The sequence below is a fragment of the Ornithodoros turicata genome, chromosome 2, assembly GCF_037126465.1.
Source record: "Ornithodoros turicata isolate Travis chromosome 2, ASM3712646v1, whole genome shotgun sequence".
Lineage (NCBI taxonomy): Eukaryota > Metazoa > Arthropoda > Arachnida > Ixodida > Argasidae > Ornithodoros > Ornithodoros turicata.
In genome coordinates this window covers 37015350-37041348 of record NC_088202.1, presented here as the reverse complement: position 1 = coordinate 37041348, position 25999 = coordinate 37015350, and the positions used below count along the sequence as shown (strand labels likewise).

Genomic DNA, 25999 nt, shown 5'->3' with positions numbered 1-25999 from the left:
GTACATGAAGTTCAATAAAGTGTAATGAAATAACTATATGCCCTTTATGTGTGCCAACATAGATGTGTCTGCCCAAAATCTGTGAAACTGTTGTTGCTGTTGGGTGCTGTTAACTTGCAAACCATCCCCCCTCCCCATACGTCACCTATTAATTTCCAGAATACACCAGCTGAAGACATCGCATGTTCATCACAGCCATGTAAAAAGGTCAGCCATGCAAAAACATCTATGTTATTTTTCTGTATATTAAGCAATGTCCCACATTTCTGCATTGGTGGTGGTGATTGTTTGGCAAGTAATGGTGCAATGATAATGGAAGTGAGGTTCTTTACAATGCCAGTATGAAGTCAAGAGAGGAACTTATAAAGAATGAGCGCAGAAAAAGAATCATAAGTTCCTGACCAGGTACGTAAAAGGGTTTCCTCAATAACATATGACTCTGAACCAGGGCCGGTGGTAGCGGTGCGCGGAGCCTGAGGCAAAGGCGCATCGCGAGTTCTGTTTCACACCAGCAGGAATGAAAAGATAAGAAATGGTAATGTTTTCGCACTACGGGAAATGCCAGCAGGAGAGAAGGGTGCGAAATCCTCGGTATAGCTTGCAGGTTGGCGGATTTTTCTTAAAAGTGGGACTTTTTCTCATCACATGACAGAATGACACATAACACATTCTTCTCTCACTTCTGTTTTATTCGAACATCCCGCGTGCGATTAGGTGCATACTCGATATTTTAAAAAAAGTAATCTCTCGTTGAGGGCTTTGTGCGCGGGGCCTAAGGCGGTAGCCTTACCTGCCTTACCCTATCGCCAGCCCTGCTCTGAAGAAGCAAGCACAATGCAAATAGCAGCACGGATTTGCTTGTAGCTCATGTTGCAGCTGTTGTTGTATGTGTTTGCCTTTGTCCATTGTATGTTTGCTCCACCCTTGAAACACCATTACTGAGACAAGTAAGACCTTTTGTACGAGATCTTTGATCCATTTTAACAGCAAAGAGAAGATTGTTTGTATTTTGTGTATGTGGTCACAATAAACAACAAACTCTGAATGGCTCGGATCTATTGTAACGACACTAAAGTGTGCCCTTTTATTCTTGCAAATATGGCGTCTGTGATGACAAGTGCGTTCAACATATGATGTAGCACAAGTGTGTACATTCACATTATATTAAGTTCCAGCAAGCGACGGTCACAGCACAGCCAGTCTTTGTTAGCTGAACAGAATAAATCAATTCAGTGCTTGATGGTTTGTACAAGAATGTTATATACAGAGATACGAAGATAAAGGAGGTCACAATTAACCATAGCACCGCACTGATAGAACGACAGGAGGTCACGACACTGGCAACTTCCACACAATTGACTTACAGGCTGGGGCACCCTGGGTAACATAACGAAAACAGCGCTAACACACACACACACACACACACACACACACACACACACACACACAGGACGCGGATGTAAACAGGACTGCACAGTTTGCTTTCCGTTATGCGCCCGAACAAACGCAGCCAGCGAAGCAATGCTTTAACGCGTTGCAGATTTGTGATGCCTTGTAAAGTACCACGTCAATTTCTTGAAACCATAACACTATAAAAGTTACGCGTGTGGGAGTCCGATGCAGGATATGGCCACCCTTGCATCAATGTTATTGCTGTTTACTTACAGGCAGCCTACCGTGATGATGCGCCTGCACACACGCTACGCACATGACACCAGACTTGAAAGCGCAAAAACACGCTGCTGACATGCCCCGGCGATCGAAAGGCTATCTTGATCGTTGCAATTCACCACACAAGCCGCACAACAAACAATAAACAAGCGATAGTCCATGGAGGTGCAGTTATTATACGCAACCACAATCGACTACCGGACACTGACAAAAGTACAACGATCGCCTCCTCGAGAATACGTACTCCTGCCACTTCGATAACATGCCAAACGCGCTCTTTGTACGTTGTTTTAGCGATCATATTCACAAACACAAAGGCAGGCTTAACCGCCGGCTACCCACACACCATCCCGCAACCACGCCAGCGCCACCTGAGCTTTCGTTTATCAACCTCGTAACGAACAAAAAAAAAAAAAAAAACCGGGCGTCTTTCGTTTTGCGGTTTTTCCGTCGTCTGCTAATTTCTCCCTCCCCTCAACCATCTCGTGACAATGTGAATAATGCGCATGCGTTGTGGTCAAAGGGCTTCAGAGCCGGAGAGATCACGTGATCAACTTAAACCAGACGTCACTAAACCAGCGGCTAAGTGGGACTGGTGAGTACGGGCGAAACTGTCCTCAACTTGCCCCCGTCTTCAAGTAGCCCCACTTTACCCTGCGTTGCGGTGTAGGACATATCGTAACCATATTTGATGAGGCAGTTGTCAGTAAAGCACGTTACGTCTGGTAAAGCGCTGCGCGATCCTGTACATTTATCAGCCGGCCAGTGTCCGAAGCAACGAAGATTTACCTAGGGCTCACTGAACCGTTAAAAGCTTAGATGTTTAGGCGCACAGCAGTCCCTACTCATGATACCTGCCCCGATACCATGTGAAAGTATACGAATCGCAAAGTCCCCAGTCACATCCGGGAATCCTGGCACTGTGCACGAACCCGACCTGTGCACTAACTTGTGGGTCACAGAAACGTTTTCCGAAAACTGTGTTGAAATGAGGTGAGAAAATGTTATCACCCACGGTGTGTTTCTGTTGATTTCTGATTTTGAAACTGTGTTGTCTCAGTCATCCTGTAAGACGCCGCAGTGGCTCCTTCCTTGCCTTCGAGACAAATTGTGTCATACTTGTGGCTCGAAGCCGTCCTTTTATGATAGCCCGATTTCGAACGCGAGGAAACAAGCACGGCTAGATTGCAATGGATAGTCATGTACTCCGTCCGACCAAATGTCTCCGTATCAGTGCTTTATCGAGACCCCCTCCACACCCTAAAACCACCGAATATTTGGCGACAAGTTGGGGGTTAGATTCCGGCCGAGTATGCTATCAACTTGGTGGCAGAGTATACAAGTTGCTTATCAATGGACGCTAAATACGTTGTGCCGGGTGCTGAGTTTTGGGCGCACGTTTAAGATGCCTCAGGTGAGCAAAATTAATTACAGACCGACATCTGTCATGTCGCTCATGATCATAGTTGTCTCAAGACATAAAGCACGAAATTATCAATTACAAGAGAGAGAAATACATCCACATGCTGCCAGTGACGACGCTGTACTGAGCAAGAGTACGTGCTGCCCAGATGAGCCATTCATCGACACTGTTCGGTTTCTTAGCGGTGCCAACCTCTGAATTTCACGGGAACGGCATGTGAACTCGAAACAGAAGAGTACCTCGGAGCCGCACAAAAATCCTTGCGCAAGGCGCGCACCGAGCGTTAGCGCATCCATGTGAGCAGTCTGACGTCACCGGGTGCCATTTCCGCGGCCATACGCTGGCGTGCACTGGATAGATTCATTAATTAGGAGTAGATTCACACGTAGGATGAGTCAGTTTATTTGTTTTGCGACATGTTGCACGTGCCGCAGGATAGGACTGCGGATAATTTGAACCATCTGAAGTTCTTTTGACGTGCGCTGGAAATCTACGACACACGGTGTTGGAAGCAATGTTAACCTCCCCCATATTGCTGGCCGGTACGCACACCAGTCATTCCAGCTCACCATACTACAAGGACACCCCCATCCTCATCGTGCTGGTATACATTACACCAGGATCATCTAAAGGCAAGATCGAGCCGTTCCGTCTACGATTACAGCCGAAAGGTTGCAGGGCAGTATTGCTTGCAGTGCTGCTCCATGGAAAGATTTTTCTGAATCCTTGTAGCCAAAACCATGAATTACACTGCAAGCATCACCTTCGTAGAAACCGGCTCCTGTGGCACACTGCTTAGGATGATAGACTTTCACGCACAGATTCGGAGGTTACGCGGGTTCGAGTCGCCGCACCGGCTGTGCTGTCTATAACACTTCCCGTACGGGTTGTGGACATTTTATCGTCACTGGCAAGATGCATATCGTAGACTTCCTTCATGATGTCCGCGAACCAATTGCTCTAAGGCTCCTTTATGTCTATAGTGAAGTCTCCCATGACAATCATGGGTATGTTGTGTTCCCTCAAGTTTTCTACGAAGGTTTTTTTTTCTTTTCTTTTTTTGTGTGCTAGAGAAGCAAGTGTGGCTGTGAGTGGCGTGCTGACGTGGACAGATTGAGAGTGGAGAGAGAGGACAGCAGGTAGGAGTGGGGGATAGCGGGTAAGTATGCGTCCTATAGGTCGACTTCCTGGGGAACTGTGCCGACACTAGTCTGGAAAGCCTGCCGGAAAACGCAGTGAACACGTTTTCACTGGGTTCCTCACGTCCTCCGACAACAGGGGATCAACTCGAGATAAAGAGCGATTTCAAACCTCAAGATCAAAGCGCCACCACCCGGTAGATCACACGACATAGAACGTGATATAATACAATAATAAAGCCGTAATGCATCCTTGCAGACCTAATTCAATCTCTGTCAAACTCATTGGAATTCATTTCATTCCTAGTTTTCCAACTTTGACTGCTTCAATTTGCTGACTCCTGTTTTGCCGCAAAGAAAACGAGAATTACCTCGTATTTCTTTTTATCTCCTGTAGCATGTATTTGGTGTTTGAGATTTGCCGAAAGTTTTAGACGCGTGGTTTGAATGCCAGTTTCGGTAATTGAATATGCGAATCTCGCAAAGCGTTCCAACCGCGTTCGATCTACAACTCTCACATCTCAGACCGGCAGATTTCACGGCACGTGATTCAACTATGCAAGAGTACAACAGCGCGTTTCTTCATCTCTATTTGAATCGTGCTCGAGGCATGTTACGTAAGGAATGCATATTACGCAACGTTTCGATTTACGGAAATGGAAAAGAAAGGAAAAAAAACGAATGAAACGCCAAATTTTCTTGCACAGTTCAGCGTTTTCCATTCACAGCACATTACACAACAGTATTACCGCCGCAAAATATGGAACGGCAGAAAAACGTGAATAACAGCTTGCTTCTTGGTTGATCCTATAGGCAATATTTCAAGTCAGAATCTCAGATGCCGGGGGTAACCTGAATGGGGGCTAAATGTCAAGACTGGTAAATTTCAAGACAATGCTAAATGTCAAATGTGGAGGCGCGCGCGCTAGTGCGGTTGTGTCCACGAATCCGCGTGGATATTCGCGCGACATCTCGGCCGTCGCCCAGGGTGTATAGTTATTTAGTCGCTACACAAGTATATTGTGGTGCACTTAGAGGCACAATTGATGGTGCCACAGGCGAAGTAGAGTTCTTGCGCCGCTGGTGTACCCGTTATGTGTCTCTGAGTAATGGTCACGTGGTCATGCATGTTTACTGGCTTCCCTAGGCTTATCCGATTGTGAGTGTCTCAATGTGGTTATGTCTCCCTTGTAGTATCTACCTGTGTAATAAACAACATCATGACCAGAGATATAACGTTTTGAAATACTCGCGGATAAAATACAGATAAAACACGGATAAAACCGCGCGCCTCTGCCGTGCGCACGGACATCCTCAGATGCGCAAATGTACATCGTTGAGCTGTGGTGTTGTCCCCTTGATTCATCCTTGTTTTTTGTGCGCATTCCATAATGCCATTGTTGTTGCCGACGTCCCCTAGGTGGAACCATAACCAAGCACGCAGTGAATCATGTGTCACTGAAACGTGTGGTCTTTTGCATTGCTGTGTCTTTGACGGCTATTACTTGAGCAGCGGCGCGTTGCATGTATCGTGATACCTGATAACAGCGAGACGATGTCTTTCTGGAGGTAGTGATCCTGAGATTACGGGGGTAACGCTGAATGCTGTATCAAAATAAGACGGTATACACTGTCTGCGTAGCATAAAAGGTGGTGGATACTTCCGAGCGATCTGCCTGTCTGTCTGGCGGCACATGTTGCTCGGGCAAAGGGAGGGGGGGCGGGGGGGGGAGCGTTCTGGACTGACTTCATAGGCAACTGTGCTGACATTTGTCTTAAATTGTATGAGGAAAGCCCAGCCTCAGACAGCACAGTTTCTGTGCAGATTCGAACCCGGGTCACCTCCCAGTCTCGGCATGCAATGCCAGCATAAAAGGGCACCTCACATTCCAACACATAGTGACCCCCAGCACCAGGAGGGTCACCGCAGATTCAGCAGCGTTCGCGGAGTGGCACGGATTTGACCCCGTTTGTGATTGTTGATTCTGCTGAAGCTATCTTCCAGACTTTGGACGGCTTTGTAAGAATGATATCTGCTCCTGAGCACTAAAGCCATGAAAGTTCTCTCTCTCTGTCTCTCTCCCTCTCTCTTTTATCCGCCATGATGTACTTAGCGAACTTGGCTGCTCTGTGGTGGCGTCCATGAAAACAAAGTACGGGTCACTGCTCAGCATGCAGCGAACACCAAGTGCTGCAGTGCATTGAGAGTGCGCCCCGGTTTTCAGAAACGCTATCGTCAGTCAGTAGGAAGAGTCGCTTCTGCTGGCACTGTTGTTGTTTTCCCCTTTGGTACCACGCTTTCTAGTTCAGCTGATTCATTCTGATTATATATCAACTGTGAAATAAAATTTCAGCATCAGTTTTGTGTATTGGTGTTCATATTCTTCAAAGAAAGCTTGTTGCATCGCGAAAAGCCGGGAAAGGGGGAGAGCAGTGACATAGCGCATAAACCCTGTTCTGAAATTAAGCAAAAGCGCTTGCTTGTACGACGAAGGTATAAAAGAGACAGAGTGTTCCTACCGGATGTGATTTTTCTGCCGAAACAGGATGTCACCTTCCACTACCTCTAGCACGATGTTCGCGAGAAATACATAGTTCACCGCGACTTTTGCTTGTCGAACGACCCGTTTACATATGTTAATAGGTAAATAAGGAGATGTTCACCAGCTTGCATAATTTGATGTCAAGAATTGACTTAGGTATCTGATTCATTTTCCAAATACTGTGCATCTATAAGTACATGTCGCTGTTTTCGGAAATGGCGGCTAAAATAAAATTTCAGCATAAGTATGGAAGAGTTGGTATGGCTTTCAGAGCCTGTATCAGTCTTCGTGTGTCTTTGTGTGTGTGTCTTTCGCGCCCAAAACTTTATGCATTGTGCACCAGTGTATCACTGCATTATGCGACATGCGCAATTATGTTGGGTTGTACAACAAGTAAAAAGATCGTGCAGCCAAAATTTTAGCAGACTTCCACAACATAACATCCCAAAACGGAAGATAAGCAGAGTGACCTTTCCGTGGGACGCATTGAGACACTGCCTTTACCACAACATTCCAAACGCGAACTCGTCCGTCCGTCATAATCATATCTGCGAAGTGTGACGTATCAGCACGCCCAGTTTTTTTTTTCTCTCTCCCCTGTATCTGCCATGGGTTGCTTCAATATTGTCCATCGCGGGAACTCCTTGGCGCTCCCAGGTGCTCTTTGCACATTGGGTCACGTGGCCGTGATGGCGCAAGAGGCAGCGAGCCGAGCCCTTGGTAGCCACCTATCGGCAGGCCCGTCGTCATGACCCGGTTTCAGTCGCCGTTCAACACACCATTCATTCTAGATCACCATAGAGATACTATTATGGTGAGCTAGAGCTATGGTGGTAAAGGGCAGCGTCTCAATGCGTTCCAACGAAAGGTCACTAGGCTGATCTTCCGTTTTGGGACACTAGAGGGTTGCTAAAATTTTGACTGCCCGATTTTTATACCGCATTGTTGTACAACTGTGACTGAATCATACATTTGGTTTTCGGTTATGCGGCCTCCGACCTTGTACGACGCCCCAACGGGCAAAATGGAGCCCTTTGTCTAATGTAATCGAACTCCCGACTTTCGCCTGCGAGCGCTAATCCTTCAGTTTAACCCCTTCGAGATGGCGAAGAGGGTGGTGATCCCAATCGGACACGGCACAGAGTGCACCTGTGATCTTACGAACTCTGCCGGGTGGCATGACGAATGGTAGCAAAGTGGAGACAGCTGCTAGAGTGCATTCCTTCTTTTTTTTTCTGTTTTTTTTTTCTTTTCAATAAAACCATCCCACACCTGAAATAACTAAGTGGCGACGGCATTCGACACGGCAAAGGATGTGCAGCAAATCAACTCCTAGTTCAATTAGCCAAACCTCTGGGTATGAGGGAAATGCGGAAGTAACCCCCCTTTTTAAGCACCTGCAACTGATGCACTCAGACTGAGCCGTCCTTAGAGCTAAGTGTCTACCCAAAAATCACCTCAAGGGAACGAAAGGGAAATGGTTTGAGAACAAAGATTCGGCTGCTCAATAAAACCAGGGATATTCATGCCTGAATGGCGGTCGGTGGAGAAATGTAACCTGAGACGGACGTGCTCGAACCAGCTCCCGGAAATATTCTACAAAATTGTAAGTCCAAAAAGTATCTTACCCGATTGACATTTGTGCCTATCGCGGGAACATGCCTATGTGAAGTGAAGTGAAGTGCCAGAGATCGTCGACCTGGAACACCGCCGCAAGATTGAAGACAACGTCACTGAAACCTTCAGTGTAACAGATAAGACTTTGATTTTGTTATTCCTGGTAATTGGAACTGTTATTTCTCACCACCGCTATTCGGATTTATGCTAGAAATCAATTTGAACCCAGGCAGCACGCAATATCGGTCCAATGTTGGCCTCAGAGCGGTTTCACCGGGCCAATGAAGGCCCAAGGAAACCATTCACGAGCCAATTACTGGCCTTTCAACGGCATTATTGGCACCTGCTTGGCACTACTGAAATCAAATATATATATATATATACTTGCCATTTAGCTGTCTTTAAATGAGTGTAGAAGTGCTAAAATATGTGTACAAGGCAAATTTTAATGCTTTTGTCATGTTTATTTATGATTGGTGGTACACCGGCACTACAATGGCCACCCGTCATAGAGGCATGCCAATGCATCCGGTGAACAGCCAATGTATTTTTCATTGGTTCTTCACCGGTGAGCTCGGCTAAAGTCTAACGTGAGAGGACTACGTCTGGGAAAGTATTGTTAACTCATTGAGGCAAAAAAATGTTTTTTAAGCATGTGTACTACTAATAATACTGCAGCTATAATGAATTCAATTATAACAAGAAAAAAATAGGCAATGGGGACAGCGAAATTGGGTGCAGCCCACAATTAAACATGTATCTTTATTCATTCACAGCACTACATGGGATGGGTCGCAAAAAGCTGACCCGTGCGCTTGACAAAGAGAGTGATAAATGAAAACTGGAGGCTATCTATGTGGTACTTGTGTTATAAAGAGGTGCTGGTTTTCCTCTACCACTTGCTGTAATGCAAGTAGCACAAAGATATGCTCCGGTTTCCATTTATCGCTGTTTGTGAAGCACCCTGGTCAGTTTTGTGCGACGTACAATGTTATGTCAGGCCACAATACAAGATGATGCCACGTATGCAATGTCATAACAAAGCCGTTTAGTAGAGACTCACTGTCACCACAATGTGCATGCATAAAGATTGACAAAAATAAGTAGCATTGCTGGAAACATTACAACTACGAAAGCAAGCATGAGAAGTGCAACACGATATCTATACAACGGAGTCGAAAATATTAAAAAGAGTACAAGGTATGAGTACTTGAAGTGTTCCACAGTAAATAGGCAACAAAGACAATTGACATGCACTTGACACTACAAATGCATAAGTGGCATTATCACGTGGCCTGACTTGTAGTCCAGCTTAAGGCATTGTTTTGCATTATTGAAAACAGTCACATGACACCATCTGTTCCGAGTACAAGCCTTGTCAGTTCGAAACACATTCAAAGTCGTAGATTGCAGGGGCTTGGTAAAAAAGGCACGCTTCTGAGGCAGGGAGGCACAACACACCTCATTTCCATTTACCGCTTCCACATACACCAGTGCTCCTCCACTAAGAATGTACGTAGAATTCACCTCAACATTACATTCTGCTCTTGGCGTCTTCAACAGATCAACCTGGCTGCACTCCGAAACACGGCGGCTAAGTTGGGACAATGGGTTATTTGTGCTTCGCAGAAGTTTTTTAATCTTGCCCAAGTAGGACTCAAATGGAAAAGCACTGAAGCTATCGAGATGTCCATACACTTTGCACTCGCCTGCAAGATGAATGATGGAGTGGACATTGTACACCACACTTTGTGCACCGTATAGATGTGCACACTCTTGCGAGAAGTACTCAAGCAGTTGTCTGGCATAATCGTGCTGAGTACGACACATTCCAGGTGAAGCAAGGATTCTTGCAGCCACGAAGAGATACAGGAGGTGAGCGTACAGCTCATCCTTCAAGATACCCTTGAGGACAACAGGTCCAACGTAGATAAAAAAATTTCTGTATTCTGTGGCTTTCCACCTTTCTAGTTCTTCAACACCACGAGGCTTTCGTTGGAACGCTTTTGGAAAATATTTGGCACTAGATATGAGCCTAAAGCTGAGCTCAGTCTTCTGTGATTGTGTCACACAATAAGGTCGTGGACCATTAACCCACGCGTGAAGGAATCGACGCATTACACCGAGGCATAACAAATGCATGTACTCGATGGGGAAACCAAACACCATGTCAAGTTGAAGTTCCAGGAACGGCGACACTCCTTTGTGATATTCTGAATTTTCTTGGGCACGAAATGAGAAGTCCGTCCTTCTTGAATGGTCAATGTCAGGGAAAGTCATCCTATGATCAATATACACCCCACGCTGCGTGCACCTTTCACATCCATAGTGAGCGTTGTGACCCTTTGTGACCTTCACAAAGCTTCGTGCTGGTGCGTCACAAATGACAGCCTTCAGTGTGAGAGCCACATTTTGCCCTTTGTGTTGCAATCCATTTGATGTCAGGTCCTTTACTTCCTCAATGAATGCCTTGAGGTAGTTGTCCAAGCACGGAGGTTTTCCTTTTCCGCAGTAAACACTTACAAGGAATGGTTCACTCCTCTCAACGTTAATTATCCGACACGATATGGGCCAGAAGTTTGGTCCTGAACTTTTGTAGAGTGGTAGGCCATCAATGCTTGCATGTAACTCAAGCCTTGAAGGCACGCGACCACAACCCAGAGCTTGTCGTATCCCACTCTTCAACCCAAAATGCACAAATGTACCATCCTGCTGCAGAGGTGCTTTCCGTTGTGTACCAAGTATTGATCTGGCATCATTTGGTAAGTCAAAGTCCCACTTACGCAGAAGAGATGAAATATCGTTTAAGCAAGCATGTGTCAGGTTATGCTTCACAGCTAATCTTGCCAGCTCGGCAACTAATAGTGGACGATTCAACTGTTGTCGTTCATGAGTCTGGTTCACTTCACTAGAATCGCATTGGGAGACTGGATATTCAGCTTGAAGGAGGTCATCTTGGACATTTCTTTCATCAACAAATCGTCCATCGGAGCTGCAGGCTTCTGATTCCTCGTCCGAGGACAGCTCCTCGAAGTCGGATTCGGATGAAGAACTTGTAGTAGGAGTAGCTGCGACTGGGTCGGGCATCTGTGACTGGGAAAGGCCATGTTGAGTTCTCGCTGCTGATGTCGAAGCAATCTCGTGCAGGGCTTCCCGGTATTCATTCCGCAGTGTCCGGCACCGCTTCCACTTCGATATCATACCGTGCGCTAACAAAATGACATGAATATTCTCACAGATTTAGTTGGATTCAAAACGGTGGCAAATCATTAGGAACCGATCAAAACAGCAATGGCAGGCTTGTCGGCTACGGCTTGGATAGTCGACATTCATGTGGCTTCATGCATTGTTACCATCATTCATGTTATTAAAAGAAATTACGTACTATACGTGATATCATCTGTACACAGAATAGCTGTTTTGTGTCTCTTCGTTATATTTTGTGTTAGCGAGTGAAAAGTCAACGTGTCAGCGCGGTACCTAATCCAACCGAATCCAATCCGAACCACCGAACGAGCCGAGTCTAGTCCAGCCAACTGCACCATTTTGAAAAGCACGCCTCTCGTGTTGAGAGTGCCATCTTCACCTGTGGTACCGTTTAGACTGCCTCACGTGTCCTCCAGTATCCGCAAGGTAAGCTCCGTGAACTTGCAGTGTCAGTTGCACAACCAGAGCTGTCTGTCACCTATTCTCAACTGCTTGCTAAACGTATCCGCCTCGTTTCTTTCCAGAATCATGCGAAACAAGTACATCGTTGTGAAATTTCCAGCAGAAGATGACAAGGTCGAACTTGTACCAGCGACTTGGGTTTTAGCTGGTGACAAATTTTGTCTTTGGCCGTTGGAAAATTTCGTGGGCATCCAAGACTGCATCAAAGCATGCAAAGAACCTGGGACCGGCTGGACACTCTGCCCAATAGTGAAAATGGCGGAATGCTGTAAGTTGTGTCAATTTGCTGTCCATTTTTGTCACTGGAGCGAGTGTAACAGCACCCGTACGTGTATTGGAAACATTTCGCCTTACAGACGGATACCGCCGAGGACTCAGGAAACTGAAAATGGCTATGGAGACATCAGATTTGGAAACGCACGGCCCCACACAGTCAGAGGCTTCTGGTAAGCTGCGGCAATGTTTCCGTGTGTCGCATTTCTTGTCATCAACAAGTCAGCAGGTGGCAACCTTAACTTTTTTTTTTTTTTTTGCAGATCAGGATGTCGGTACAGAAGGCCACACTGCTTCACAGGATTATACCTTGCCTGACCCACGTAAGTTTGTTTTGCCTTTATGCTACTGAAACGCTTGGTGTGGTGATTGCGTACTCTTAACATACCCTTTTTGTTGCAATCATTGCAAATTCCATTGTGCTCCTTGCATGTTCCCTTGGAATATTCAGTCGCGTCACCACGTACTCTGATGATGGCCCTTTCTGTCGTGCTGCTTGCCTGTTCCCTTGGAGTATTCAGTCGCGTCACCACGTACTCTGATGATGGCCCTTTCTGTCGTGCTGCTTGCATGTTCCCTTGGAGTATTCAGTCACCACGTAGTCTGATGATGGCCCTTTCTGTCGTGCTGCTTGCATGTTCCCTTGGAATATTCAGTCGCGTCACCACGTACTCTGATGATGCCCCTTTCTGTCGTGCTGCTTGCATGTTCCCTTGGAATATTCAGTCGCGTCACCACGTACTCTGATGATGGCCCTTTCTGTCGTGCTGCTTGCATGTTCCCTTGGAATATTCAGTCGCGTCACCACGTACTCTGATGATGGCCCTTTCTGTCGTGCTGCTTGCATGTTCCATTGGAATATTCAGTCGCGTCACCACGTACTCTGATGATGGCCCTTTCTGTCGTGCTGCTTGCATGTTCCCTTGGAATATTCAGTCGCGTCACCACGTACTCTGATGATGGCCCTTTCTGTCGTGCTGCTTGCATGTTCCCTTGGAGTATTCAGTCGCGTCACCACGTACTCTGATGATGGCCCTTTCTGTCGTGCTGCTTGCATGTTCCCTTGTAGTATTCAGTCGCGTCACCACGTACTCTGATGATGGCCCTTTCTGTCGTGCTGCTTGCATGTTCCCTTGGAGTATTCAGTCGCGTCACCACGTACTCTCATGATGGCCCATGGCCATTTTCGCTGTTGTGCTTGCCTGGTATATTTCATAAGAATAATTTGTGGCTTTATGTCATGAGACAACTGTGGTATATTCCATGTGACTATATAATCACATTATGCTTACTTGTTTCAGGTGAAGAGGACACGGAAAATATTCACCTTCCAACCCCAAAGAGACGACGTGAGCCCCCTCCTCGTGAGTAAACCTTATCGCCTTGTTCGTTAAGTACCATGCCTTTTCAAATAGTGTCGAGTATATCTGACCATATGCTCCCAACTTTGTATTCTGTATGTCGGTTTTCATCCTGTGTCTTCTTTGTTCATAATATACACACAGCTCACATGGACTGCATCCCTCACATGTTGCAGCTTCCAGAGCATCTGTAGCTGCCTTGTCTGCTTGACTGGGTGCTGTACTGATATGTACCAGCTGCTCCTTGCACCACTTGTTTTACTTACTATGCTCATCGTCATCTTTGTTTATGCTTTACTAACATATTCTTTTGTATGGACAGCAAGTAACTTTTACCCTGATACACAGAACGGTAAGTAGTTTTTCTGGCAACTTGACCATAGCCACTTGGCATCTTCTCAGGCTGAAATATGCCGTAAACTCTTTCAGTGACTTCAATGAACTCCTACCTACATCAAGCAGGCAGCCCAAGTATGCTATGTGAGTTGTTTGCCATGCCTCCAACGAAATTGAATTTTTGTTCAAACTACTTTTCTTGCCTCACTTTAGCAGGTGCTGCAAACAAAGGCAGAGCAGCCAGTATCGTACAAGACACAGAGAGGGGCATGACAAGTATGTTATTTTGTGTCTATAAAGCGTTTGACATTGCATGCAGCTTGAACAGGTTCTCACGCAGGTTTCGAAACAAAATGCCTGAAAGTGGTGCTTGAGAATAGGATGCTCTTGAGAGAGCTCAACCACAGAATTGCTGCCCTTGAAACCACATCAAGGTGTGGGGAACCCCTGCAGACTCCTGTGGTGCCGGAGCTGGAAGTTCTTCTTGAACAGCCAATTTCGACACGCGAAGAGCTCTCACACGTTGAGGATGTTCTGAGCGAAGCATCAGCAAAAATTGCCTTGGTAAACTTCCAGAAACCTTTCATTCTTTACACTTGTTCTCGCATGTTTTACTCTTATTATTTTGATTTCATGTACACAGACCAACTGGTTGGCACGTCTGGGAGGAGGCGACCTCAAAGAGGTCGTGAAAATTGTGCTGGACCGCACCATGAAGAACGAGGTACAGGCCCTGTTCAGCATTGAAGGACGGAGAGGGAAAAGCGCACTCAAGACCTCTCCTCTGTTCAGTGTTATTATCAGTAAGTATTGTTCATCCAGGTTGATCCCAAGTTTGGTTAGCATTAGAGGACTCTTTGCTGCTTGTAATTTCTGCGTTAGAAGCAGTTAGACATACCATAACCATGCAGATGCCTAATAGTGTTTGTTCAGATATACAGGGTGTTCAAAATTAAGCTTTCACTAGCACTTTATAAATAGGCGAACAAAAGAAAACTGGTGCTATTTTTCTGTTCCTTGAGTAAGAAACAGGTGCTACATAATTAGCAGCACCTGTTTCTTACTCAAGCAGCGTAAAGTTATCATCCGGTTTCCTGTCATCGCTGTGTTTGCGTAGCGCTCGTGAAAGCTTAATTTTGAACACCCTGTATAGTGTCCACGCTAAGATTCCTCATTAAACAATCCCTAGTGAGAAAACTGATGCCGTTGCTTGAAGACTTGTTTTCATTATTAATGTATTTTCCAGGTGCTGTCCAACAACGCTTGTCTGGGCTAAAACAGGATGTCACCGACGCAGAGATCCAGGCTCGTGTTGGCAAATACCTGGCAGGGTCGTGCGATCGAGAGGGCGGGCGTAAGAGGCGCATGAAGGATACTGAATAAATTTTTTCACACTCCTTCACAAACTGACTCAGAATTTCTGTGCATGGACGGATATCTCACGCAATGGCAGACATCCACAGAGATGATGACATCCTTCTAAGTTATTGAGCTTATTCTGCATGTATAAGCCACTGAATTGACAGTAATATGCACGAAATATAAAATGCACTTTTTATTGGCACTTCATTGGTGGCCAATGCAGGACCGTCATTGGCAGTTTCATTGGCTCAATATCGGACCGCGTTGCACAGCCAATATAGGTCCGATATAGCCACATTGGCATACCAATGTCGGACCGTTAATGGTCCAATGTTGGTGTGCCGCCTGGGAAGGCTGTAATATGTAGTGCAGTTGTCCCGTAATGTTCATGCCTTACCTACTGTTGCATATAATTTTGTTATTCTTACCAGCACCTTGACTTGGTTGTCTCTTTGTGTGTTGCCCATGCGCATATGTCGACCGACCTAGGACAGTCCGCCCATTTCTTATGAGTTTGTCTGAATCGGTGGTATTTGCGACTGTGGGCTGCGTGGAGATTGCCAGTGGATTAAATCTCATCCCTCCACTAATTTAGTCGCAGGTGAAGGACCACTTGGTGCGATCGCCAAACAGCCACAGTCGGGTTCAGCCGCGACTCAACGGGTTTCTGTGATAAATCAAAACTGGCGTCCGCGACAGGACGGGCTGTACACACACTCTGAACGGAAGGAAAGGTGCTCGGAACATTTGCTGGGATCGAGCGTCCGCGTAACTGTGCATAGAGAAAGAAAAAATGAAACTTAATTGACAGAAAAGCTAGTCAACCTGGGCAAAAGCATGGGTCTTGAGGGTAGGGAGCTCTTGGAGTGGGTGAAGGAAGAGAGAGACCGAGCGCCAGAAGATCGAGCTGCCGAGCGCGAACCTCGGAGAAAGAAAGAATCCAAGAGAAAAGTGCTAGAACTGGAAAAAGAGAAAGAACTTCTGTTGTTGAGAGCGCAAACTGGTCAAAATGGGAATATTGAAAATGGAACCACCGGTGATTCTCACAGATTTCAAGGAATAAGTCCCCACAAGCTCCTACCACCCTTCGATGAGCGCGAGGACGACTTAGACGCATATCTAGTAAGGCTTGAGAAGGTCGCAGAGGGTCTAAAATGGGCTAAAGACCAATGGACAAGTGCCCTTAGCATATGTCTATCGGGTGAAGCACACTCCGTGTATGGTCGAATTGCACCAGCCGATTGTATTGATTACAGTAAAGTGAAACAGGCCTTACTGCACCGGTTCCGAATGACTGAAGACGGTTTCCGAGAGAAGTTTCGCGATTCCGCACCTAAGGATGGAGAGACTGTGTCCCAGTGTATCACCCGCCTTGAAAATTACTGGGAAAGGTGGATTGAACTTTCCAAAACTAAGAAGGAATATGACGACGTGAAGAAGTTACTTTTGAGGGAGCAACTATTCGCACACAGCGATGAGTAGCTGACTTTGTATATGAGAGAGAGAAAAGGAGAGGATCTAAAAGAGCTTGTAACGAAGGCCGAGCAATATGTAGAAGCGCATCACCTGAGAAACTTTGGGAAGAAAGCAAATGGAAGTAGAGAAGAGGGCAGAAATAATAAGGACAGGAAAATGGAGGTCTGGAAGAACCCAGCCGAAAACAAGGAAAGGGATCGGCCGCACTGTTGTATTTGCAACCGAATCGGGCACCGCCCGCAAGACTGCCGAAGCTCTGCTTGAAATTTCCCGACCCTCAAATGCAGACGATGTGGTAGGATGGGCCACACAACTTGGAGTTGCCGGACACGGACGGGTGATCAGACAAAAGGACCAGAGAGGGAAACGCCCAGAGAGTCAGCATCACTCTGCATCGACGAAGGATTCATCGAACAAAAATCCGGTATGAAGATCCCTGTCATACAAGCGGCAGTCACGGAGTCCAAGGGACCGTTTACAGTAAACAAGTTACCCGTCACAGAAGGCAGACTAGGCGATCGGAAGATTGAAGTCCTGCGTGACACCGGGTGCAACACCGTTATCGTACGCAAGGCGCTAGTTCGCGAAGATGAACTGACGGGAGCGGCGCATCCCGTGTTCCTCATTGACCGGACGATCAGAATGCTCCCCGAAGCGGAGATCTCAGTACAGACGCCATATTTCTCCGGGCGCATAAAAGCCAGCTGCATGGACAACCCCATGTACGACCTCATCTTGGGCAACATCGAGGGCGTACAAAGTGCTGAGGATCCAGACCCCCATTGGGAATACGACCAGGAGTCGACGTTCGTGCGCGAAGAACCTCGTTCGAGAGCCACGAGCACCCATGAAGGATACGAACAACCCAAGACATGCGATGGTGAAGCGAAAACACCGCGCCAAAACGAAGAAAGAGTAGAGTTGGAAGTACACGCCGTTACTAGGCAGCAGGCGAGACAAAACGCCGCATTTTTTCGAAAGATAAAGGTCCCTGGACTCTCGGTGGGGATTGACTCCGTCGACTTTGCCCGCGATCAAGAGCAAGACGAGACACTTCCGAAGTGCTTCGCCGAAGTGGGAATAATCAGAAGAGGAAGAAAACGAGGAAGCGGAAACACGTGTTACACTCTTATAGACGAGAAGCTCGACCGCAAACGTACCAGTAGAGAAAGCCGAGACGAGGTACTACAGTTGGTAGTGCCCAAAAAGCATCGTAAGGCAGTATTTCAATTAGCCCACAATGGTATGATGGCTGGTCATCTCGGAAGCGGGAAGAGAGAGGACCGAATATTAGGTGAGTTCTACTGGCCAGGCCTCCATGCAGACACCAAGCGATTTGTCGCCAGCTGCGATATATGCCAGCGGACCACCCCAAGAGGCAAAGTCACCAAGGCGCCGTTACAGACGACGCCCATCACAGACACTCCTTTCAAACGGGTCGCCATCGATATCATAGGGCCGCTGCAACCACCATCATCCAGGGGAAACAGGTTTATTCTGACTCTCATGAATTATGCCACGCGATTTCCCGAAGCAGTCGCGCTGCCGAGCATCGAAACTAAGAGCGTCGCCGTAGCCCTTGTAAACATCTTCAGCCGCGCAAACTTCACGTCTGGGTTAATGAAGGAAGTTGCCAGACTCATCTCCCTACGCCGACTAATCACGACCCCTTACCATCCGATGACCAATGTCTTAGTGGAGAAGTTCAACGGCACACTCAAGACGATGCTACGGCAGATGTGTGCCGAACGCCCCAAGATTTGGGATCGCCACCTCGCCCCGCTGCTCTTCGCATACCGAGAGGTGCCGCAAGAAAGTTTGGGGTTCGCCCCATTTGAACTCCTCTACGGACGAAACATACGAGTACCATTGGCAATCCTGAGGGAATTATGGGTAAAGGAGGAAATCAAGCCGGAACTCAAGAGCACGTACCAGTATACGTTTTTGATCTGAGAAATCGCCTCGAAGAGACGTGCTGAATCGCACATGAATAACTTGAGAGGTCGTCGGAGTGATATGCGCGGTACTACAGTGCTCGCTCACAGGATCGACAGCTAAAGCCCGGGGGCCAGGTTTTACTGCTGCTGTCCAGCGAATCTAACAAGTTAACCATGCAATGGAAGGGACCATTCCCCATCACCGAACGAAGAGGGGCCGTCGACTACGTCGTGGACCTGAAGCATGTGCAGAAGATATTCCACATTAATATGTTGAAGAGGTACGAAGAACGGAAGATCACTTCCGACACCACGACCGCACAGGTGGCCATGACCATCGTCGAGATGGACGAGGGCAGTCAGGACGTTGAGATTCCGGAATTCAACTACCAACCAAAGGAAAGCCACGAGGACGTACTGATTGCGCCATCGCTGACTGCTGATCAAGAAGGAGCGCTACGGGAGATCGTACGTAAACACCAGCGGGTCTTCTCGGATGTTCCAGGACAGACGACTGAGGTTCAGTGCCACCTGCAACTCAACACCAAGAGGCCCACTAATACGAAACAGTACCCCCTGCCCTTTGCCATGAAACAGACAGTGGAAAACGAAGTAAAGGAAATGTTGCGGTTGGGCGTAATCGAAGCATGCAAGTCTCCGTACAACTCACCGGCTCTCCTCGTGAAAAAAAGCTGACGGCTCAAATCGGCTCTGTATTGATTTTCGGCAATTAAACAAACATCTCGTCGCCGAGCCTATTCCCCAAGCGGACTGCTTGTTGGCGGAGGTGGACCAACAGCGGTAGTTTTCAAAGATGGACATGACGAAGGGGTACTGGCAGGTGCCGCTAACCCCGGAGTCAAAAGAGCTAACTGCCTTCTCAACCACCAACGGCCGCTACCAATTCAAGAACATGCCGTTCGGTATCAAAACCGCACCGGCCATATTCGCAAAGCTTATGCGCCACCTCCTGATGGATGTGCCAAACGTCTATCAGTACTACGACGACCTGCTCATAGCGACATCGACCTGGGAGGAGCACCTGGGCGCACTAAAGGCCGTCCTAGAACGAATCGAGAGCGCTGGCCTCACTGTCCGACCCACTATGTGCGAACTTGGGTTCCAGCGTGTTCCCTTTCTCGGGCACACGATGGGTAGCGAAAGCCTTTCACCTCAGGACTCCATCCTTCAGGAGATACGCGACGCCCCCAGGCCGACAACCAAGAAACAGGTCCACTCATTTTTGGGACTGGCAGGTTATTACAGAGATTTCCTACCGGATTATGCACGTTGACCGACTTCACACACAAAAAAGAGCCAATAATGTGGAAGAAGCGCATCAAGCTGCTTTCGACACACTGAAACGCGCCACCCATTCTCAGAGCCCCCGACTTTTCTAAGCCCTTTGTCCTCAGAACCGACGCTTCAGATGTTGGTTTGGGTGCCGTCCGTCTCCAAATGGGGGAAAGTGAGTTGCATCCCGTGGCGTACGCGAGCCGCAAGCTATGTCCCCGCGAGCAAGCGTACTCGGCTATTGAAAAGGAGTGCCTTGCCGTTGTTTGGGCCATAAAGAGGTTCCACCTCTTCTTGTACGGCACTCACTTTACACTTCAGACGGACCACCAACCTCTGAGGTATCTGAATGAATCAAAATTCCAGAACATGAGGATACTACGATGGGCTTTGCTGCTCCAAGAGTACGATTTTAAACTGGACTGTATTCGTGGTCAGAAAAATGTCGCTGCCGACTAGATGAGCCGGCTGAATTAAAGAGCTCTGTCTCCCTCACCATGTCATTTCTCTTGGTCAGTGTGCAGTGTTCCAAATGTTATCTTTCCGTACAACATTGTTTATGGGTACTTTCATTGTTTGTCGTTGCTACACTCTTAGAAATGAACTTCACCACATAGCACGCTCCAAGCCAACCATTATCCCGAATGACAACGTTCTCGCCCCTGATTTGTGGAAAAATAGGCTCCGCCTCCCATTTTCCACAAATCAGGGGCGAGAACGTTGTCACTCGGGATGATGGTTGGCTCGGAGCATGCTGTGTGGTGCAGTTCATTTTTAAGGGTGTGCCATTGTTCATAGTTACTTTCATTGTTTTTTCTTGGTTAATGTGATATGTCCTAGTGAGAACGCATGGACGGATTTTTTTTTTAGTTGTCCCTAATATTCATGTGCATTTTATGCATTTGTTCTGTTGACAATGTACGCATTCAGTTCCTCGCCTGTATGAATGCCAGAGATGGGCAGATTTTTGTGTGCTGACCTAGTGTACTCCAGCGGTCAGTATCCCCCTACTGTGTAATAATTTAGCTTCATTTGTACATCAGACTACTGCTGGAGATTGTTTAAGGATTTTCACTGTATCTACCAAAATGACCGATTCATCTTATGCTTGTGAATATTGAAATGGGTCAATATTCTTAAAGGGACTATGAAATTTCCCGAACCCCCATACTTTTTTTCGCTGGAAACTGTTCTCCCCGCCGAGAAACTAATATGCCACAATTTTTTCCGGACGAAATCGTTCCACTCTCTGAGGAGCGCGCTCTCGAAATATCTCTTCCGCGTTCCTCCTCTCCCGCGCACATTCTCCCGTCGATGGTGTAACTGTACGGACCGCACTTCTGTTACCCGTTACGTCACCGGTGTTGTGCAATGGCAAGTAATGCTGCGGGGCCGCTCTAGCTGGCGCCGTCCAGTCGCACATAGAAGGTCACAAGGTCTCTCTCTGGTCGCGTCTGAGGGTTGAAGTTGAAGCATTAAGCTGGGTTCATACTAGTGCGTTTCATTGCGTGCGGGCGCGGGCGAACGTTGGTTACCATGGCAACAGACGCGTGCGAGACCTCCCGCAGCAGACCGCAAGAAGTTCGCTCGAGGTGAACTTTTTCCAACGCACGCACCAACCCGTAAGAGGAGAACCAATCATAAGGTCGCATTGCGTGCATGCGCGTTGAGGCTGGCTCTTCCACCTGTTGAGCAACATGGCTGCCGTCAACATGGAACTCACGCAAACGTCAAGAAAAAAAAGGCAAGACTCATGTGACACGACCCTGCAGACCCAAGAGCTGATATGCATTGAAGTGGAACAGCGCCCGTGGCTCTACGATAACTCGCGCGGGGATTATAAGGATATCATTAAGCGCGATAACGCTTGGGAGGCTATTGGCCGCATGGTTTCAATGTCAGGTGAGAGTCAGTTGGCGTGAAAGAATATATTTTTTTCGTTATCGGAGACAACTCTACTTATTGTTTACAGCGACCGACTGCCAGAAGGCCTGGAGGGGAATCCGGGACCGATATGCACGTGAATTGAGGTCCACAGAGAGTAAACGCAGTGGCATGGGCGCTGGAGAAGTGTACCAGTCCAGTTGGCCACTTTTCAAAACCTTAAAGTTTTTAAAGGAATTTATCAAGCAGCGCAGGTAAGAAACGAGCTTCGTTGCAGGATTTCACCATCTATTTGTCACGTACGTGTTCGTTGTGGTGGCTCGGAATCCAAGGATTCTGTTTGTCCCGGAAAAACTCTAATTTTAGTGGACACTAAAGATTGTAGTTTCAATTCTGGCGAAACATATGTTGAATATGTTTTACTTTTGCCTAGTACTGAGTTATACTTGTATGTGTGTGTGTGGGGGGGGGGGAGGCATTAGGCAATAAGTCGAGAATGACTTGACTATCCCTCAGGGATAGTGTATGTAGGGTACATAAGGTATAAACAGCAAGTAAAATGTCATGTACATGTACATGTCATAGCCATAGTTACAGTTCAAGAACTACGGTCATATTGTGTTCCTGTACAGACTTTTCAGGACTAAGAAGCTTCCAGCACCTGTACCAATGCAACCAGTGCATGGCAGTATGCTTGCTGCCATTCCTGCAGATGGGCAGGATAGAACTCCTCCACTCTATCAAATAGGGACGACAGCCTTGGGGGTGTCAAACAACGAGGCAGGTGAAGAAGATAGCCCTGTGTCCAGTGAGTACTCTGTTATGTCCCCAGTGGAGCCTAATTGTGTCGGAGAGTAGACAGTTCCACAGTTGTGGAACAACCAATGCCATAGTTTTCATCAAATATCGAGTCCAACCTAAAAATTACATAACTACAAATAACCCCATACTGCTGTGGCTTTGAATTTGATATGGGCAATTGTCAGAGCTGTACGTAGCTCGTTACCCAGTAACCAATTACTTTTTTGGATAACAAACTAACGACCTAGTTACTTTTCTAAAAATTGTAACTAATAACGCATTCAGTTACAGAAATAGGCAGACAATTTTTTTTTTGGTGACGTGTACAAGTCTGGCAATTGAAAACTTTAAGAAGATAGAGCCTTTTAGTTTTCACAATTTTATCCAATTCCAAATAGGCTGTCGGTAGATCCTCCAGCGGCTGGAAAGAATCCCGAATGCGTTTTCAATCACTCTCCGTGCTCTTGAAAGCCTGTAGTTGTAGACCTTGCAAGAGAGTGACAGGTGCCTTCCTGGATACGGTCGCATTAGGTTGGTCATTAAAGGAAATGCCTCATCTCCTAGCAATACACAAGGCATGCGCACAGATGTGTGTGGGAGATTCCTTGGATCTGGCAGCTTGTTAGTGTCCTTCACCATTTCACTGATGTGACTGTTGCGGAAGATCCCTCAATCACTCCGTGAACCACACTCCCCCACATCAATCATGGTGAATTTATAGCTTGCATCGCAGGTTGCAAGCAGTACGATGCTATGTGTGCCCTTGTAGTTGTAGTATACAGAGCCATACTTAGGTGGGGCTTGGATGACTACGTGCTTCCCATCCAGTGCCCCATATGCAATTTGGAAAATTCCAAAGTGTCCAGAAATCGTCAGATATCTTTCTGAAAGTATCAGTGGACGGCGCCTGAAATTTCAATGTTAGCATAAAATATACTGGCATATAATTTAAGGGGAAATGGGAAAGTACCGGCAGATAGATGGGTTGCAGAGCATTCCAGATGGCCTCGCAGGTCTCCCGTATTATACAGCTTGCAGTCGATCGTCCGATTCTGTAATTCGTCGCACATAATCGTTGTGACGACCCGTGTGCTAAGTGCCTTCGAAAATCGAAATGCAGCAGCATTAAAAACACACGATGAAAGAGTGCAAAAGTAAATTCAAGCCACCATCACAAAGTTAGGATGCCTTCATCCTTACCTCAGCGTTATGCATAGCCTTTCCGCCGGCGATATTGACTGCCGGAACGATGTGTTCTCTCTTTCGATAAGAGGGCCAACAAGCGATAGGAGGCGGTCGAACCTTCAATGAAAAACAGCTGTTGAGTACCGATGCGAACGAAATATGTACGGGGAAACAGTACCTTTCTTTCGACATTCGGAAATAGTCAAAGAAGTCTTGGCCGTCTCCTTGGCGCATGTCCCGCACAAGGTGGTGAAATTCTCCGAACTGAGTACGCGGCACCAAAAGATCCCAACCCAAGAACCAAACCCAACCAAAGAACCAACCAAAGAACCCAAACACGACGTCTTCGTCGCTGCTCGAGCAAAGCTGCCGAGGCAAACTGGGCGACAAGTGCCCAGTCGACAACGTCAGCGTGTTGTATGTATGTCATAACTCACTTGACAGCCTTGCTATTTACATCTTCACTTGAAGTTTGAGTTTTTTCCGTCGCACCAAACTCAAGCGTGGTCTCCAAACTCTCCGCCATCTTTGCTTGAAGAGCTAGAATGTGACGCAAGGCGCTCATTGGCTGAGACTTGCGCTGACCGCATGTATGTGAACAGCCTAGAGAAATGCCTGTGTCGCACGCATGCGCACGCAGGCGCCCGCACGCAGCAGAACGCACTAGTGTGAACCGCGCCTTACGTTTTCTTTGTTGGAGGCGTTCGGATAGCACGCTATAATGAACAGCTTTTTGAATCGTTTGCTACAGTTGAGCTGGTAAGTATGACATGTGGACTGTACTTTTTCATCGGATGTATTCGTCCTCTGCTCTGCGGCCGTTCACAACAAGGAACTCAAGTACCTCCGTGGCTTTGAGAGTTTTGCTGACGTGTTACGTGGGCCTCTAGCGATTCACCGCAACGTGTATTGGTTGTATCGCCGTCACCAATGGAAAGTGTCTGGTGGTTGCTTGGTGTTGGAGTTATATTTACGTCAGTTGCAGTTATGTTTACGTGTTGGCAATCTGACAACAAAGCAAGTGCGTTGTGAAGTGCGACTGTGATATTTGGAAGGTGCCCCATTTGTTGCTCGATTTGTTTTCACAAATTATCGTAAAACACTAAGTGGTCTAATGTTTTGTTTTACTTTGTTTCAACTCGTGTTCTTCGTCATCATTACTGTTATTATTCAAAGCAGCTTCGCGCCTTCAGGCGATTTTGATTTACTCTGCATTTATTGTTCTACAGATGGCTGTATTTCCTTCCGTCGAAGGACTTCTTGTTTGCATAAGATTATGTTTCATGCAAGAATTTATTTATGAGCACGTCACGTATTCTGTATTCAATGTTGAGCACGTCGTAAATCTGAACATTTAGCATTGCCAACCACCATGCCTACAAAACGCAGCTGTAGCGTATTGTGTAAGAGTATTCTGCACATCGTCACTGCACATCTGATAAGTGCTTGTCGTTTAACAAATTTATTGTTCAACCAGGTTTCCAATACTGTGTATTACATCCCTAAGACTAGGTGACACAATCTTACGACACCAGTTCGCCTGCTTCATGCCCTCTTATATTATTGTGTTACGTAAGCTTGAAGTCACGAGTTGAGGTAACTGGAAAGAGGCAAAAAAACCCCAGTACTGACGTAGCATGCCGAATATTTTGCAATTAGAAAAACGACAAGTAATTGGTACTATTTCAAGTAAACTGCTTGTTGGTCTTCTGGCGGAAATCTACTTTATTTGTGAAAGAACTGTTCCATTTGCCACCGGGACAGAGTCCTCACTATGCAGGCTCCTCCGAGGGTGTAGGCACACTTGTATGTGCGTCAAGGACGAGGGCATCAGACTCAAACAGCTGAAATGTCGACATTTAGCTCAAATAGTACAATAACTAAGACCTAACATCTACATATACACAATATGTACTATACATGCATAATTTTTATTTTTAGTAGAACGCAGGATATGTTCTATTTTACATTGTCACACTTCATCTAACAACTGTACCGGCACCAGTGTTACCAGCAAATAAGGGCTGAA

At 46.8% G+C, this 25999-nt stretch overlaps 2 protein-coding genes and 1 long non-coding RNA gene across 3 annotated transcripts in view; 2 read left to right on the top strand and 1 right to left on the bottom strand.

The window, feature by feature from the left end:
• The window catches only part of LOC135383369 (uncharacterized), a 96859-nt gene extending 95076 nt beyond the window's left edge, over positions 1 to 1783 (top strand). Inside the window, exon 3 of the long non-coding RNA XR_010419833.1 lies at positions 1668 to 1783. This is a non-coding gene — a long non-coding RNA (uncharacterized LOC135383369). The remainder of the gene's footprint in view (positions 1 to 1667) is intronic.
• Positions 1784 to 9656: 7873 nt separating this feature from the next.
• Positions 9657 to 10535, bottom strand: LOC135384534 (uncharacterized). Its single transcript, XM_064613732.1, has one exon. It carries the CDS (start codon positions 10533 to 10535, stop codon positions 9657 to 9659), a length of 879 nt encoding a protein of 292 aa, XP_064469802.1.
• Positions 10536 to 21797: 11262 nt separating this feature from the next.
• LOC135384533 (uncharacterized) lies at positions 21798 to 22842 on the top strand. The gene is made up of 3 exons (XM_064613731.1): positions 21798 to 22002; positions 22073 to 22238; positions 22617 to 22842. Exons 1-3 carry the CDS (start codon positions 21798 to 21800, stop codon positions 22840 to 22842), a joined length of 597 nt encoding a protein of 198 aa, XP_064469801.1.
• Positions 22843 to 25999: the final 3157 nt, after the last annotated feature.

Coding starts and splice junctions, on each gene's coding strand:
- LOC135384534 (XM_064613732.1), bottom strand. CDS start 10,535: ATGCATTTGTTATGCCTCGGTGTAATGCGTCGATTCCTTCACGCGTGG.
- LOC135384533 (XM_064613731.1), top strand. CDS start 21,798: ATGGCTGCCGTCAACATGGAACTCACGCAAACGTCAAGAAAAAAAAGG. Junction 22,003..22,072: donor CCGCATGGTTTCAATGTCAG/GTGAGAGTCAGT, acceptor TATTGTTTACAG/CGACCGACTGCCAGAAGGCC. Junction 22,239..22,616: donor GAATTTATCAAGCAGCGCAG/GTAAGAAACGAG, acceptor GTTCCTGTACAG/ACTTTTCAGGACTAAGAAGC.